At 44.2% G+C, this 16,382-nt stretch overlaps 1 protein-coding gene across 8 annotated transcripts in view; it reads left to right on the top strand.

Annotated features, from left to right (window-relative positions):
- trpm7 (transient receptor potential cation channel, subfamily M, member 7) overlaps window positions 1-16,382 on the top strand; it is a 78,148-nt gene that overhangs the window by 35,131 nt on the left and 26,635 nt on the right. For 2 of the 8 annotated variants that reach the window (XM_055921851.1, XM_055921850.1), the window contains exons 8-21: window positions 1,179-1,353; window positions 1,471-1,594; window positions 2,148-2,220; window positions 5,196-5,296; window positions 5,969-6,103; window positions 6,491-6,544; window positions 6,658-6,798; window positions 6,977-7,111; window positions 7,826-8,103; window positions 8,426-8,654; window positions 8,871-9,026; window positions 9,736-9,879; window positions 11,792-11,920; window positions 12,283-12,534. In XM_055921851.1, coding sequence (XP_055777826.1) covers window positions 1,179-1,353; window positions 1,471-1,594; window positions 2,148-2,220; window positions 5,196-5,296; window positions 5,969-6,103; window positions 6,491-6,544; window positions 6,658-6,798; window positions 6,977-7,111; window positions 7,826-8,103; window positions 8,426-8,654; window positions 8,871-9,026; window positions 9,736-9,879; window positions 11,792-11,920; window positions 12,283-12,534 — 2,126 coding nt within the window. Of the gene's footprint in view, window positions 1-1,178; window positions 1,354-1,470; window positions 1,595-2,147; window positions 2,221-5,195; window positions 5,297-5,968; window positions 6,318-6,490; window positions 6,545-6,657; window positions 6,799-6,976; window positions 7,112-7,825; window positions 8,104-8,425; window positions 8,655-8,870; window positions 9,027-9,735; window positions 9,880-11,791; window positions 11,921-12,282; window positions 12,535-16,382 lie in introns of those variants that run through there. The other 6 variants (XM_055921848.1, XM_055921847.1, XM_055921849.1 and 3 more) reach the window with 5 other exon arrangements.

The following is a 16,382-nucleotide window of genomic DNA, read 5'->3' as shown; positions in this document are numbered from 1 at the left end:
TGATAGTCTTGGGTATCTCATATGCAGATCTTAAATAGACAAAATGATTAGTCTTAAACCTTGGTCAGGAATCAGGATTAGGCTAATAAACCAATGCAACTACCTGTTTTACAAACAGTAGTACATGGATGGGCATTCATAAAATTGCATTGTGGGCTGTCGCTGTAGGCTACACTATTCTAGTTTTTCTGGAGTAGGAGGAGGGCGGTCATTTTTTCTCGCCTAGGGCGGCAGAACGGCCAGGACTGGGCCTGCATGAATTCCCCTGGCTCAGAGAAGCTGTCTGTCTCGTCCGGACACGTTCATTCTCATTTTGCACGCTGAAGGTTGCATTCCAACATTGTTGCAGAGATCAGAGAGGCAGACTGCAGGGTTTAGACAAACCCCCACTGTTGCAAACCAAATGCTAGGCTAGAAACATGGGGAAATAATGTCAAGATGCTGTTTCCGGTAGAGAGAAAGTTTTGGAATTGCCTGGCTGGGCTGTGACAGTCAATGCGCAGTGATAATTCAAATAGCACTGTTAACAAACATTACCTGTGGATTATCGTAAATAACTAATGACTATCAACCAATTTAGCATCCAGGATCCAAACGTAACATTTTATAATTATTTTTTCCACCACAGGCATGTGGCTGTGTGTTGAGAGTACTTTAACACCGGAAGGCCATGTCTAAGAATAATGGTCAGGTCCAAAATTATTGTCACCCTTGATAAAGATTAGCAAAAGAAGTCTATCAGTCAGTGTCTACTGTAGTTGCTGTATCTCCCCTGGCCTTTTCTGTCTCTGTGTGGTGCTTCTAAGTGCCAGTGTGTGACAGAGGCAGTTACCAGAGACCGGCTATTATCACAATAACCTTAGATCCCCTATTATTAAAATAGCCTAGGCAGACACCCATACAGTATGTACACCCACTGTTATTATGGTGTGGCAGTCCGCTGACCTGCTGAAACACCCTCTTAAAATGGAGCTTTAAGACCTGTCACATGTCTCTCTGGTAACCCTTTACTGCTTTCCTGTTGTCATCACAGAGACCAATAGAATACAGCATCTAGATGAACATACAGTGTTGATATTTGAGATGTTTCCAATGTTCTTAACAGCATATTTAGTGATCTTCTGGCTTTCTCTGTCTCTCTCTCTTTCTCTGTCCTTCTTTCTCCCTCCCCCCCCCAGGAATTGGTCAGGGTGTTCCTGTGGTAGCGCTGATATTTGAGGGGGGTCCCAACGTAATTCTGACGGTGTTGGAGTACCTTCAGGAGACTCCCCCTGTTCCGGTGGTGGTCTGTGAGGGGACTGGGCGTGCTGCTGACATACTGGCCTACGTCCACAAACAGACTGAGGAGGGGGGGTGAGACACACATTCTTCTAACAGATTGCACCACATATAATGGGGTTCCACAGGGTTCTGTGCTAGGACCGTTACTTAGAGGAATGATCGTGGATGTAACTTCGTTTAACCCTTCAGGGGTCTACCTGACGGTGTGGAGACGGAAATCATCGCTACGATCAAAAAGACGTTCAACTTCAGCCACAGCGATGCTTTGCACCTCTTCCAGACCCTTATGGAATGTATGAAGAGCAAAGAACTGGTAAACACATGGTTAACTCACAGTTAGTACATGGAAATCTATTCCACATCAGGTATTTGATGCAAGCAGTAGAATCAGATTTTTTTTTTAACAGATAAAAATACACCTTATGGAACAGCGGGGCCTGTGAAGAGACACAGGCACAGACACACATACACATAAGACACACATGTACACATGGATGTTGTTTTGTAAATATGTGATAGTGGAGTAGTGGACTAAATATATTGGGTAAAGTGTTCTGAAATGTAATGTCATGTAATATTTCAAATTGTATGTAACTGCCTTAATGTTGCTGGACCCCAGGATGAGTAGCTGCTGCCTTGGCAACAGCTAATGGGGATCCTTAACAAATACTGAATTAATTTTAAGAGAAAGCTGAATCCTACAATGCGTACTGTGTCTTCAGTTCATAGTCTGATTTAATATAAAGATACGGATGATACTGATAATGCTTATCGTTTTTCATTAATACCAGAAAGTATTGCATTAGTTTAGATTTTTTAATGACCATGTGGGTTTTCTCACCCTCTCTCCTTCCTCTGAATGACAGATCACTGTGTTTCATATCGGCTCTGAGGACCACCAGGATATCGATGTGGCCATACTGAGGGCATTACTGAAAGGTGCGTGTGTAGTGTGTGTGTGTGATGGGTAACTTCATCTCAGTGTCCTGCTGTTTGACTGACAGAAGATCTGTGCCCATGACTCCTCTCTGACCTCTGACCTCCTAGAGAAAGGGAGAGGGCAAATGAAAAGATCATAATAATAAAACAGAAGGGCGAGACAGTGGGTTGTGTAGCCAAAGTTTTCACTTATGTTTTCATTTTGAAACTGATACTATAGATATGTTTTGAGAAGTCAACTCTCTCCTCCCTCCCTGCCTGTCTCTCTCGTTCTGTTCTCTCCCTCTACTCCTGAGCTCTCTCTCGTCCTGCTCTCTCCCTCTACTCCTGAGCTCTCTCCCTCTACTCCTGAGCTCTCTCTCGTCCTGCTCTCTCCCTCTACTCCTGAGCTCTCTCCCTCTACTCCTGAGCTCTCTCTCGTCCTGCTCTCTCCCTCTCGTCCTGCTCTCTCCCTCTACTCCTGAGCTCTCTCTCGTCCTGCTCTCTCCCTCTACTCCTGAGCTCTCTCCCTCTACTCCTGAGCTCTCTCTCGTCCTGCTCTCTCCCTCTACTCCTGAGCTCTCTCTCGTCCTGCTCTCTCCCTCTACTCCTGAGCTCTCTCTCGTCCTGCTCTCTCCCTCTACTCCTGAGCTCTCTCCCTCTACTCCTGCTCTCGCTATCTCTCTCTCGTCCTCTGTTTCTCTCACTATCTCTTGTCCTGCCGCTCTCTCTCTCGTGCTCTTTCTCTCGCTCTCTCACTTGCTCTCTTTTGGGGTTTCCCTGTGGGTGTCAGAGGGGCTTATTGCTAGATACTCTGAGACCCCATTCTCACAACACATAAATCTGTCCTCTTCTCACTTTTCTTAATTCTATCCGATCTGGCTCTAAGACACAGGGCAAGAGAGAGCTCTGAAAGGATAGGTATTCACATGAACTAGTCTGTCCCTGTGTATTCAGTAGTTATGTGTGTATGTCTATCTATCAGTGGTCATCTGTCATTGAATAAGAAGTTCAGACAAATGCAGGAATGTGTTCAAAGTCCGCCCCACGCAGCTTGTCTACCAGCTATGTAGATCCCGTAGTAGAGGAACCAGTCCAGTCAGTCAAGAGTTCAGGACATTCTGACTGAGCATAATAGATCCCCAGCCAGCAGGAAAATATAAGCCTGTCAAACCAGCATTAGTCTTGGTCAACCAGTAACACATCCTCAATAGAAGGTCTAATTAGCTCATTAGACCCTAAAGGATACATACACAAGCATATGGAAATACCTTTAAAATAGCTGTCCAGTGTTTCCAGATTTCTATGAAATATGACCTATAATTAATTGTATGTATGTTAAAAAGCAGCTTGTCTGTGTTTGAATGGTATGGGCTTACAGCAACAACAGAATGGTGTGGGTGTAAATGGCTGGTTTAGCCACATCAGCTAATGAGCCATCTCTGTGATAATGAGAAGTCTCCTCTATGAGGAAATATAAGACGTGTCCGCTATGAGGAAATGGCAAGCATTTTTGAAACGCTCTGTTTGATATACAACTTTGAGGTGGGGTTTTTCAAGTGTTTTTTTCTGTAATTTATGCTTTGGTCACATGAGTATAGGAAGAGTATAAGTCAACAACATGATTTGGGTTTGAGTTAACAGATGGAGCTGTTAAATGTGAGATTTTCTTTGGACAGTTACATTAAGATTTCTTCCATAAACATATCAGATGAACCAGAAGGTTACAGAGACATGTTAGTAAATATGGAAATGTCCCGTCTCCCACATCAGGATTTACATCCTGAAAATACGACTTGAACTTTAAACTTTACCAAAAGGAAATCCTGTAGGAAATTCTCTCTCTATGGTAGTTGTATTTGACTGTGTATTAGTATGCACTATTATTTATATTTTTAATAAGGTACACAAAACGGGTACACATAGACAGAGGAACAAGTGACAAGACCGAACAAGACAAAGTTCCCATCCCACACCCACCCACAGGACTTCCCCAACCCAAGTTAGATTAGTGGTTCACAATAGCAGTCTTTTTACAGAGTCATATGTTGACTTTCACTCGCCCCATGCGTGAGTCCTACATATATTTCCATGTTTATAATATCCATGAATGATGGCAGACACTGCTGTCTGCTTAAAGTATGAGGAGCCTGCCAACGTGAGGCCAAATATGTCGCTGTTTGACAGATAGGTCTAAAGTAGTGTCATCATTTAACAATAAAAGAGATGGGGAACATGGTACATTTCTACCCATTATGTCACAAAGAGCGGATGAAACACAACTTCAGAAATGTAAAACCCATGGGCACTCCCAAACCATATGAAAACATGTGCCAGGAGCCCCCTGAGAGGGATTGTTTAGCATTCATCCACTAGAATACTAACTTGGTGTGTAACTCTGACTTCATGCATGGGTTTATATGGATGGTTAGAGTGTACATTGGATCCCATGTTAGGATATGGTTCTGTGTAAAACAGTAGTGGTGATTTAGTATGGTAATTCATCTGTATTATTCTGTATGGTTGTTTCTGTACTGTCTCCCCCTGGCCTTCTTCTCTAAATCCTGCAGCTAAGTCAACAGGAAACACACAATTCATGTGGCTTTGCCTAGCAATTAGTTTGTGTGTGTGTTATATATGTGATGTGTGTGTTATATATATATATATATATATATATGCTGTGCATGTGTGTGTGTTTACGCTGCTGCTACTCTGTTTATTATATATCCTGATTACCTTGTCACTTCTAACCCTATCCACATGTACATACTACACACTACCTGGTAACCCTGCACATTGACTCAGTACTGGTACTCCTCGTATATAGCCTCGTTAATGTGTTTGTTACTATTTCCTTTTTATTTAGCAAATATTTGTCTTTTTATCTCTGCATTGTTGGGAAGGGGCTCGCTAGTGAGCATTTTCCAGGAAAGTCTACACCTGTTGTATTTGACGCATGGGACCAATAACATGTGATTTGTGTGCTGCTCCTCCAGGCACCAATGAGTCTGCGTTTGACCAGCTGGTTCTGACTCTGGCCTGGGACCGGGTGGACATCGCCAAGAACCATGTGTTTGTCTACGGACAGCAGCTACTGGTACGTCTATCAGTGTGTGGCTGGCTGGCTCTCTTTGGCTCTGTCTCTGTCTGGCTGACTCTCTTTGGCTCTGGCTGGCTCTCTTTGGCTCTGGCTGGCTGGCTGGCTGGCTGGCTCTCTTTGGCTCTGTCTCTGTCTGGCTGACTCTCTTTGGCTCTGGCTGGCTCTCTTTGGCTCTGGCTGGCTGGCTGGCTCTCTTTGTCTCTGTCTCTGGCTGGCTGGCTGGCTCTCTTTGTCTTTGTCTCTGTCTCTGGCTGGCTGGCTGGCTCTCTTTGGCTCTGTCTCTGTCTCTGGCTGGCTGGCTATCTCTGTTTATGTGGCTGGCTGGCTCTCTTTGTCTCTGTCTTTGGCTGGCTCTCTTTGGCTCTGTCTCTGGCTGGCTGGCTGTCTCTCTCTGTTTATGTGGCTGGCTGTCTGTCAAGACTGCATTTATTATGAATGTGCTGTTCATCAGTATCAGCCTAAATGAACAAATGTAATTTAAACCCCAAATATCTCCTAAGCTAGCCACTCCAGAATCAGTGGTCCTATATGAGCCAAGGGACAGACTACAGCAAGGCTGCCAGTAGACTGTTTATTTTCACTAGTCTGAACTGGTCTGGTGTATTTATTCATTGTTAGTGCAATCAATGTTGGATCCTTGTTGAGAGGTGTGTGTGTGTGTGCGCGCAGGTGGGTTCGTTGGAGCAGGCCATGCTGGATGCCTTAGTGATGGACCGTGTGGAGTTTGTGAAGCTCCTGATTGAGAATGGAGTTAGCATGCACAGGTTCCTTACCATCACACGGCTGGAGGAGCTATACAACACGGTAACACACACACACACACGGCTGGAGGAGCTATACAACACGGTAACACACACACACACACGGCTGGAGGAGCTATACAACACGGTAACACACACACACACACGGCTGGGGGAGCTATACAACACGGTAACACACACACACACATGGCTGGAGGAGCTATACAACACGGTAACACACACACACACACACACGGCTGGGGGAGCTATACAACACGGTAACACACACACGGCTCCACAGGGCTCTATGCTGGTACCATTACTGTTCTCATCACAAGTGCAACCTCTCAAATCTAACGTTTGATTCGTATTCTGTCAAATCATTTCTAAACAGTCTGTTTATCCATGGTCCTGCTGGGCATCGTGTTTATCTGTGTCTCTTCTGTTCCAGAAACAATCCCCTACCAATCCCACGCTCTTCAACCTCGTAAGGGATGTCAAACAGGTACGTCTTTGACTTCTTGTCAACCATTGATTGTCAACGTTTGAATTAATTTGAACAATAGTAATTGATGGTGTTGTTGATTAGTATGGCTCACTATGACTAATTGTTTCCAGGGTAATCTCCCCCCAAACTACAAGATGACCTTAATTGACATTGGCCTGGTGATAGAGTACCTGATGGGCGGGACTTACAGGTGCAACTACACCAGGAAACGCTTCAGGATCATCTACAACAATCTCCATGGCAACAGCAGGGTAAGGGTTAACGGTTAGGGTTGAGGGTTGAAGATAAAAGGTCAAACCGTTAGTTTGCTTCAGGGTCAAGGGTTAAACTCATTGTTCACACAGGTTATTTTGATCTTTCACTGATTGATTCATTTAGAGTAATGGTGAAAGTAAACAGTTCTCTATCTTTTTCTCTGTCTCTCTCCAGAGGTCAGGTCGCCACTCTGCAGGGCCTGGGTCCCACCTGAGGAAGAGCCAAGAGTCGTTCAGTATCCAGGCCGACAAGAAGGAGAAGACCAGGCACAACCACTTCATCAAGACTGCACAGCCATACAAACCCAAGGTACACACGCACAACGTGAAGAGTCATATTTGAGAACACACTGTGACTTGTGTGATGGCAAGAAACAGCCTGTCCACTGATGACCTTGTGGAAATGTATACCAATGTAATCCGACCATGCCTGGAGTATGCCAGTGTGTTGCTGGTAGGCTGCACAAAGATGCTGCACTGGATAGGGTACAGGAAAGGACAAGCAAGATAATAACAAAAACAGAGACATCCCACTGACCCTTCCACCACTACAGCCATGGAGAGAGCAAGCAGCAGTAAGATTGGTCACTGACATGCACCAACCTGACCACCGTCTGCAGGATCTCCTACCACAGAGAAGGGGAGAGTACTGGCAGAGTCCTCCGCAACCAGAACCAACTGTCCAGCATCAACGCAAGGAAAAATAGGCTGAAAAATTCTACCATTGACATCTGCCACCAGACTTTTCAATAACAAAATGTGTCACTTTAAACTGTAATTTCTTGTAAGATGGTACCTTTTTTATTTAGTGTAGTGTCTTGTTTTTGAACTATTGTCTGAATGTAACTGCATTCTGCATTATTCTTGTTGACTGCGAGCATGAATGAAATAAATCAAATCACTACAAACCCAAGGTGTGTACGTACACACACACACACACACAATCAGCCATACAAACCCACAGAACTGAGCCATCAGATTACATTCAAATCCCCCTCTTGACACCCACCCCTCTCCCTCTTAGTTGGAGTCGGCGACAGACCAGTCCAAGAAAAAAGCCAAGGAGGAGATAGTTGACATCGACGACCCGGAGACACGCAGATTCCCGTACCCGTTCAATGAGCTGCTGATGTGGGCCGTCCTGATGAATAGGCAGAAGATGTCTCTGTTCTTCTGGCAGCATGGGGAGGAAAGCATGGCCAAGGCCCTGGTGGCCTGTAAACTCTGTCGCTCCATGGGCTATGAGGCCAAGAAGAGTGACGTCGTCGACGACACCTCCCAGGAACTCAAGGACTACTCCAAGTATGACACATTACACACCAAATAACTAGGACACTAAAATCCTCACTAATACTCAAGACTACTATAATATGTGACAGATAACATACTAATACTTTAAGTACTCCAAGTATGATGTATTACTACTAGTAGTCACTAACACTCAAGGCTACTTGAAGTATGAGTATTACTGAGTATTAGTATGTAATGGATCAGACTATTTTTGTGAGTGAAGTGACTGATGTTTGATGTTTTCAGTGAGTTTGATACCGTGGTATGTGTGTGTCATGTTCAGAGGGATGATGTCTGGAGTAATGTAGGGTTGATGATGATTATTATTTCATAGTGAATTTGGCACCCTAGCAGTGGACCTCCTGGAGCAGTCGTTCAGACAGGATGAAACCATGGCGATGAAACTGCTGACCTACGAACTGAAGAACTGGAGTAACAGCACCTGTCTGAAGCTGGCCGTGTCGTCGCGGTTACGACCCTTCGTGGCTCACACCTGTACCCAGCTGCTGCTGTCAGACATGTGGATGGGACGACTCAACATGAGGAAGAACTCCTGGTACAAGGTGACACTGCCCAGCAATGCAGTGTATATACATACGCACACACACACACACAATAGTGTTCGACAGGTTTCTGTGCTTGGATGGGAATTATAGATGTATTATGTTTTTCCAGGTGATTCTCATTATCCTGGTCCCTCCTGAGTAAACATAAATAAACATATACAATAAATACATTTTAAAAATCTAATATTAATATAATAATGTATATATCTCTAGGTGATCCTCAGTATCCTTGTGCCTCCTGCCATCCTCCTGTTGGAGTACAAGACAAAGGCAGAGATGTCCCACATCCCTCAGAGTCAGGACGCCCATCAGATGACCATGGAGGACAGCGAACACAACTTCCAGAACACCACCGACAACATACAGATGGTCAGAATCAATATGACAGAGTTCATCTCATCTGTTATCTTACTTTATGTTGTATTTTCTTATCTTACTGTGTCTGTTCTGGCAAGTACACTGGTGCTACTGGTATTCTGATGATCCTTGGGTTTAGCTATGAGGGGTAGCTATGATGGTCCTGGGGTTTAGCTATGAGGGGTAGCTATGAGGGTCCTGAGGTTTAGCTATGATGGTCCTGGGGTTTAGCTATGAGGGGTAGCTATGATGGTCCTGGGGTTTAGCTATAAGGGTTAGCTATGATGATCCTGGGGTTTAGCTATGATGGTCCTGGGGTTTAGCTATGAGGGGTAGCTATGATGGTCCTGTGGTTTAGCAATGAGGGGTAGCTATGATGATCCTGGGGTTTAGCTATGATGGTCCTGGGGTTTATCTATGAGGGGTAACTATGATGGTCCTGGGGTTTAGCTATGATGGTCCTGGGGTTTAGCTATGAGGGGTAGCTATGATGATCCTGGGGTTTAGCTATGAGGGGTAGCTATGATGGTCCTGTGGTTTAGCTATGAGGGGTAGCTATATGAGAGAGAGGGTTGGACTGCAGTTCTGTTAATTCATGGTTTCTTAATTTCTGGTGCTGTGGTCTGTTTTCAGTCTGCATGTATATATATGGACATATACATATGCATACATGTCTATACAGTCTATTAAAGAGGCGTTATTAAACATGAATCTTCTCCAGGACGTGTTCCAGGAGGCGAAGGCGGATGACACCGTGGAGGTGAAGGATGAGGCGGAGACACAGGTCCGCTCCCGAAGACTTCCTCTAACCAGGAAGTTCTACGCCTTTTACCACGCCCCCATCGTCAAGTTCTGGTTCAACACGGTATGACACCCTAACCCCTGGCTCTACCCCCTCCATGTGAGCTGACTAGCAGACACTCTGGGCCTTACTATGTTTAATGGTACAGCAGAGTTCTGACTACCAAGGTTTCCCCTGTGGAGCCGCTAAGCAGCTTGAATGGAAGGGATGTTTCCTTTCTCCTCGTGGGATATTTCCTGTATCCTCTCTGTGTGTGTGGATGAGTTTGTTTTGCATCGCTTTGTGTCCCGGGTGGGTGGAGATTTCCCGTTCGAAGCAATGTAATGTAACGGTCTAAAAATGAGCACAACTCGCCCAGTGTGTGTACTCTGAGACCGGTGAGGGCTGACATGAAACGTGTTCATGTTGAGAGGACAGAGGGAGGCTGGGGCGTGTGTGTACTTTTCCAGAGCTCTACCTCCCACCCCCTGCATACTTCACACACACACACACACACACGTACCCTCAGGTGGTTTTCCAGGTGCCCTGGCTTCATTTGCATGTTCTGATAGCATCAGTAGAACAGTCCTTAACATAACTATAGCTGCTGTACCCAGATCAATGCTTATCTACCCCACAATCAAAATCAACATAATTATACTGCCTGCCACACAATGATCCAGCTCTCACTGCATGTCTGTCACATGATCTCTGCTTCCACATAATAACCCTGCCTGCCTCAGTCAGCACTGATCCCCACACTGATCAGTCTCAGTTTAGTCACGGCCCTCCAACAGCCACACACACCCTACCTAACCCCCGGGCCATAGTTAGAATGACTGATGTCTAGGGTGGGTCTGTATAATGGCTGAGAGGTGTTGTTGAATGCTGTCGTTTCCTCCACTTCATGCTTCACTAGTCAGGCTCACAGTGTTCACCTTTAAAAAGACCTGGGGGTATGTCACAAAGCAGGAACAAAGTAGGACTGCTGATATAGGATCAGTTTAGCCTTTTAGGTCATAATGACCCCTACAGATCAGACTTTTTCAAACCTCTCCTCTGACGGCGCTAAACTAGCACACCGGTTTTACCTGGTCGAGGGCTTGATGATAAGTTAACTAGTTGATTCGGGTGTGCTAGTTCTGGAATAGTTCAAATACATGGAATATCTGGGGGTCTCTGAGAAAAGGTTTGAGAAGGGTTGATATAGATTTTAAATAAGATTATATGGATCGGGGGACACTTTTTAAATATGGGCCTTGTGCATTGTCTTGGACAAGGGTTTAGTAACAATAAAGAAGCATTTTCAATCAGCTTTACGCTTACCTGGTACTTTCTGTATTAGAGTGCGTGTGTGTTACCAGTATCGATATTGGTATCACAATACTACAATACCAGTATCACAATACTACAATACCAGTATCACAATACTACAATACCAAAACAAACACAAAGCAGACTTCACTCTGTGGTGCTGTTGTACAACAGTGTGTGCTATAGATTGCAAAATAAACAAATGTGACTCAGTGACAACATAAGGTCGTTTTTTTCCAACATTAGGACTGTTTTCCTCAAGTAGCTAAGTCTGCTTCATTTTTCCTTTCCTTCCTTACTTCCTAGTATCGCGGTACTGGTACCGTGATAACCATAATTTAAGGTTCGTGTGTGTTGTGTGTCTCCTGGCTAGCTGGTGTACGTTTGTGGGTCTGTATAATAGCCTGTGTATGGTATGTAAAGGTGTGTGTTGTGGGTCCGTATAATAGCCTGTGTATGGTATGTAAAGGTGTGTGTTGTGGGTCTGTATAATAGCCTGTGTATGGTATATAAAGGTGTGTGTTGTGGGTCTGTATAATAGCCTGTGTATGGTATATAAAGGTGTGTGTTGTGGGTCTGTATCATAGCCTGTGTATGGTATGTAAAGGTGTGTGTTGTGGGTCCGTATAATAGCCTGTGTAAAGGTGTGTGTGTGTGTGTGTGTGTGTTTTCCCCTGGATAGCTGGCGTACCTGGGCTTTCTGATGCTGTACTCGTTTGTCGTTCTGGTCCGGATGCCCGAGTTTCCGTCTCCTCAAGAGTGGGTGGTCATCCTCTACATATTCACCTCCGCCATCGAGAAGATACGAGAGGTACGCTAATGCTGCTCCCTGCATCAATATGTTTATGTTCCAATTGGCATTGTATTTGCTATATAGTGCACTGCTTTTGCCATTTGAAATGGACCCTATGACTTCATTTGTATGAGAAGGACAAGACACTTACCCAGCTATCTTTGTCTCTCAGAGGATTCAGTACCATTTTGTTTAGTTCAATTTGCTTTAAACAAGCTCCTTATTCTTCTAGTTGACAGTTTAAACAGAGAAGTACTGACTCCAAATTCATGATAGAATATCTCTCCATTTCTATCACTTTGTTTCCATTGTTGATTTGATTTGAGCTCTCAGTTCACTGGATGCACTCATGTCCTATTGTCTGTTCTGTTTCTTTGTAGATGTTTATGTCTGAAGCTGGGAAGATTAGCCAGAAGGTTAAAGTCTGGTTCAGTGACTATTTTAACCTCTCAGACTTCCTGGCTATTGTCACCTTCTTTGTGGGCTTTGGATTGAGGATCGGAGGAGAGGATGTGCTTGTCCCAGGCCGGACTGTGTATTGCTTGAATATCATCTTCTGGTACGTGAGACTCCTAGATATTCTGGCAGTCAACCAGCAAGCAGGACCGTATGTCATGATGATCGGTAAAATGGTGAGTTATTTTTTCCCCTAATGCTTTACTAATACAAAATCGTTTTTCAACTGTATCAAATTGTATTTGTCACATGCGCCGAATACAACTGGTGTAGACCTTACAGTGAAGTTGCTTACTTACGAGCCCTTAAAACTTCTTAGGGCTGAGATCCCGCTAACGGGATCGATATGACAACAGCCAGTGAAAGTGCAGGGCGCCAAATTCAAACAACAGAAATCTCATAATTTAAATCCCTCTAACATACAAGTATTTCACACCATTTTAAAGATACACTTCTTGTTAATCCCACCACAGTGTCCGATTTCAAATAGGCTTTTCGGCGAAAGCACCACAAACAATTATGCTAGGTCAGAGCCAAGTCACAGCCATTTTTCCAGCCAAAGAGAGGAGTCACAAAAAGCAGAAATAGAGATAAAATGTATCACTAACCTTTGATGATCTTCATCAGATAACACTCATAGGACTTCATGTTACACAATACATGTATGTTTTGTTCGATAAAGTTCATATTTATATAAAAAAATCGTAAGTATACATTGGCGCGTTATGTTCAGTAGTTCCAAAAACATCTGGTGATTTTACAAAAATACTCATCATAAATGTTGATGAAAATACAAGTGTTATACATGGAACTTTAGATACACTTCTCCTTAATGCAACCACTGTGTCAGATTTCAAAAAAGCTTTACGGAAAAAGCAAACCATGCAATAATCTGAGTACGGCGCTCAGAGCCCAAACAAGCCAAAAAGATATCCGCCATATTGTGCAGTCAACAGAAGTCAGAAATAACATTCTAAATATTCACTTACCTTTGATGATCTTCATCAGAATGCACTCCCAGGAATCCCAGTTCCACAATAAATGTTTGTTTTGTTCGATAATGTCCATCATTCATGTCCAAATAGCTCCTTTTGTTAGCGCGTTTGTTAAACAAATCCAAACTCACGAAGCGCGTTCACTAGGAGCAGACAAAGTCAAAAAGTTCTGTTACAGTCCATAGAAACATGTCAAACAAAGTATAGAATCAATCTTTAGGATGTTTTTAACATAAATCTTCAATAATGTTCCAACCGGAGAATTCCTTTTGTCTTCAGAATTGCAATGGAACAGAGCTCGCTCTCACGTGAACGAGCGTGGCCAGCTCGTGGCTCTCTGGCAGACCTCTGACTCATTCCCCTCTCATTCGGACCCCCTTCACAGTAGAAGCATCAAACAAGGTTCTAAAGACTGTTGACATCTAGTGGAAGCCTTAGGAAGTGCAACATGAACAATATCCCACTGTATCTTCAATAGGGAATGAGTTGAAAAACGATCAACCTCAGATTTCCCACTTCCTTGTTGGATTTTTTCTCAGGTTTTTGCTTGCCATATGAGTTATGTTATACTCAGACATCATTCAAACAGTTTTAGAAACTTCAGAGTGTTTTCTATCCAAATATACTAATAATATGCATATATTAGCAACTGGGACTGAGTAGCAGGCAGTTTACTCTGGGCACCTCTGGGCACCTTATTCATCCAAGCTACTCAATACTGCCCCCAGCCATAAAAAGTTAATCAACAATGCTTTAAGAAGTTAAGTAGAAAAGTGTGTTAAGTAAAAATGGATAAGTAGAAAAATAAAGTAACAAATAATTAAACAGTAGCAGTAAAATAACAATAGCGGGGCTATATACAGGGGGTACCGGTTAATTGAGGTAATAAACAAAAAAAGTAAACTGCTTTTATTTTCAGCAAACTTAACATGTGTGAACATAACAAGATTCAACAACTGAGAGAGAAACTGAACAAGTTCCACAGACATGTGACTAACAGAAATGGAATAATGTGTCCCTGAACAAAGGGGGGGTCAAAATCAAAAGTAACAGTCAGTATCTGGTGTGGCCACCAGCTGCATTAAGTACTGCAGTGCATCTCCTCCTCATGGACTGAACCAGATTTGCCAGTTCTTGCTGTGAGATGTTACCCCACTCTTCCACCAAGGCACCTGCAAGTTCCCGGACATTTCTGGGGGGAATGGCCCTCACCCTCCGATCCAACAGGTCCCAGACGTGCTCAATGGGATTGAGATCCGGGATCTTCGCTGGCCATGGCAGAACACTGACATTCCTGTCCTGCAGGAAATCACACACAGAACGAGCATTATGGCTGGTGGCATTGTCATGCTGGAGGGTCATGTCAGGATGAGCCTGCAGGAAGGGTACCACATGAGGGAGGAGGATGTCTTCCCTGTAACGCACAGCATTGAGATTGCCTGCAATGACAACAAGTTCAGTCCGATGATGCTCTGACACACCGCCCCAGACCATGACGGACCCTCCACCTCCAAATCGCTCCCGCTCCAGAGTACAGGCCTCGGTGTAACGCTCATTACTTCGACGATAAACGCAAATCCGACCATCACCCCTGGTGAGACAAAACTGCGACTCGTCAGTAACGAGCACTTTTTGCTAGTCCTGTCTGGTCCAGCGACGGTGGGTTTGTGCCTGTAGGCGACGTTGTTGCCGGTGATGTCTGTCTGGTGAGGACCTGCCATATAACAGGCCTACAAGCCCTCAGTCCAGCCTCTCTCAGCCTATTGCGGACAGTCTGAGAACCGATGGAGGGATTGTGCGTTCCTGGTGTAACGCGGGCAGTTGTTGCCATCCTGTACCTGTCCCGCAGGTGTGATGTTTGGATGTATTGATCCTGTGCAGGTGTTGTTACATGTGGTCTGTCACTGTGAGGATGATCAGCTGTCCGTCCTGTCTCCCTGTAGCGCTGTCTTAGGCGTCTCACAGTACGGACATTGCATTTTATTGCCCTGGCCACATCTGTAGTCCTCATGCCTCCTTGCAGCATGCCTAAGGCACGTTCACGCAGATGAGCAGGGACCCTGGGCATCTTTCTTTTTGTGTTTTTCAGTCATTAGAAAGGCCTCTTTTAGTGTCCTAAGTTTTAATAACTGTGACCTTAATTGCCTACCGTCTGTAAGCTGTTAGTGTCTTAAAGACCATTCCACAGTTGCATGTTCATTAATTATTTATGGTTCACTGAACAAGCATGGGAAACAGTGTTTAAACCTTTACAGTGTTTGGATTTTTACGAAATATCTTTGAAAGACAGGGTCCTGAAAAAGGGCCATTTTCTTTTTTTGCTGAGTTTATGTGCATGTAGGTAGAGTTAAAGTGACTATGCATAGATTATAAACAGAGAGTAGCAGCAGCGTAAAATAGGCGTCTGGGTAGCTCTTTGATTAGCTGTTCAGGGATCTTATGGTGTGGGGGTAGAAGCTGTTAAGAAGCCTTTTGGACCTCAACATGGCGCTCCGGTACCGCTTGCCATGAGGTAGCAGAGAGAACAGTCGACTAGGGTGGCTGGCGGTTCAATGCTGACATTTCAATTTATATCTAAATGTTTTATATATCAGTGATAATGTACATCAACTTATTTTATATAGTGATAATGTCAATGTCTATTACAATTGAGTTGTCTATTACGATGACATTTATATTATGAATAGAGCTGACAATGTACAGGTAACTGCCAAAATAAAGAAAACACCAACATAGAACACTAGTCACTTTAACAATGTTTACATACTGTTTTTACCCACTTTTTAGAGCCCTGCACAGGCATTAATCTGAAGTCCAAGCCCTACCCATGCTCGCGACGTTCAGGCCTTACCCTACCCAGGCCCCATTGGCTTCTGCCAAATTAAGAGCCGGCCCTGCCCGAAACCAGAAATAACTTCCTCCGTTTAGTAAATCCCTTAGCTGCTCGTCTCTGTCACTCACTCGAATCTCACTCTGCATGTACTCTAAGTATCCATAGCAACGGCTCCACTGGGCTGCTCTGCTCAATG

The sequence above is a fragment of the Salvelinus fontinalis genome, chromosome 4 (genome assembly GCF_029448725.1).
Source record: "Salvelinus fontinalis isolate EN_2023a chromosome 4, ASM2944872v1, whole genome shotgun sequence".
Taxonomy (NCBI): domain Eukaryota; kingdom Metazoa; phylum Chordata; class Actinopteri; order Salmoniformes; family Salmonidae; genus Salvelinus; species Salvelinus fontinalis.
This window is presented reverse-complemented; position numbering and strand designations above follow the sequence as displayed.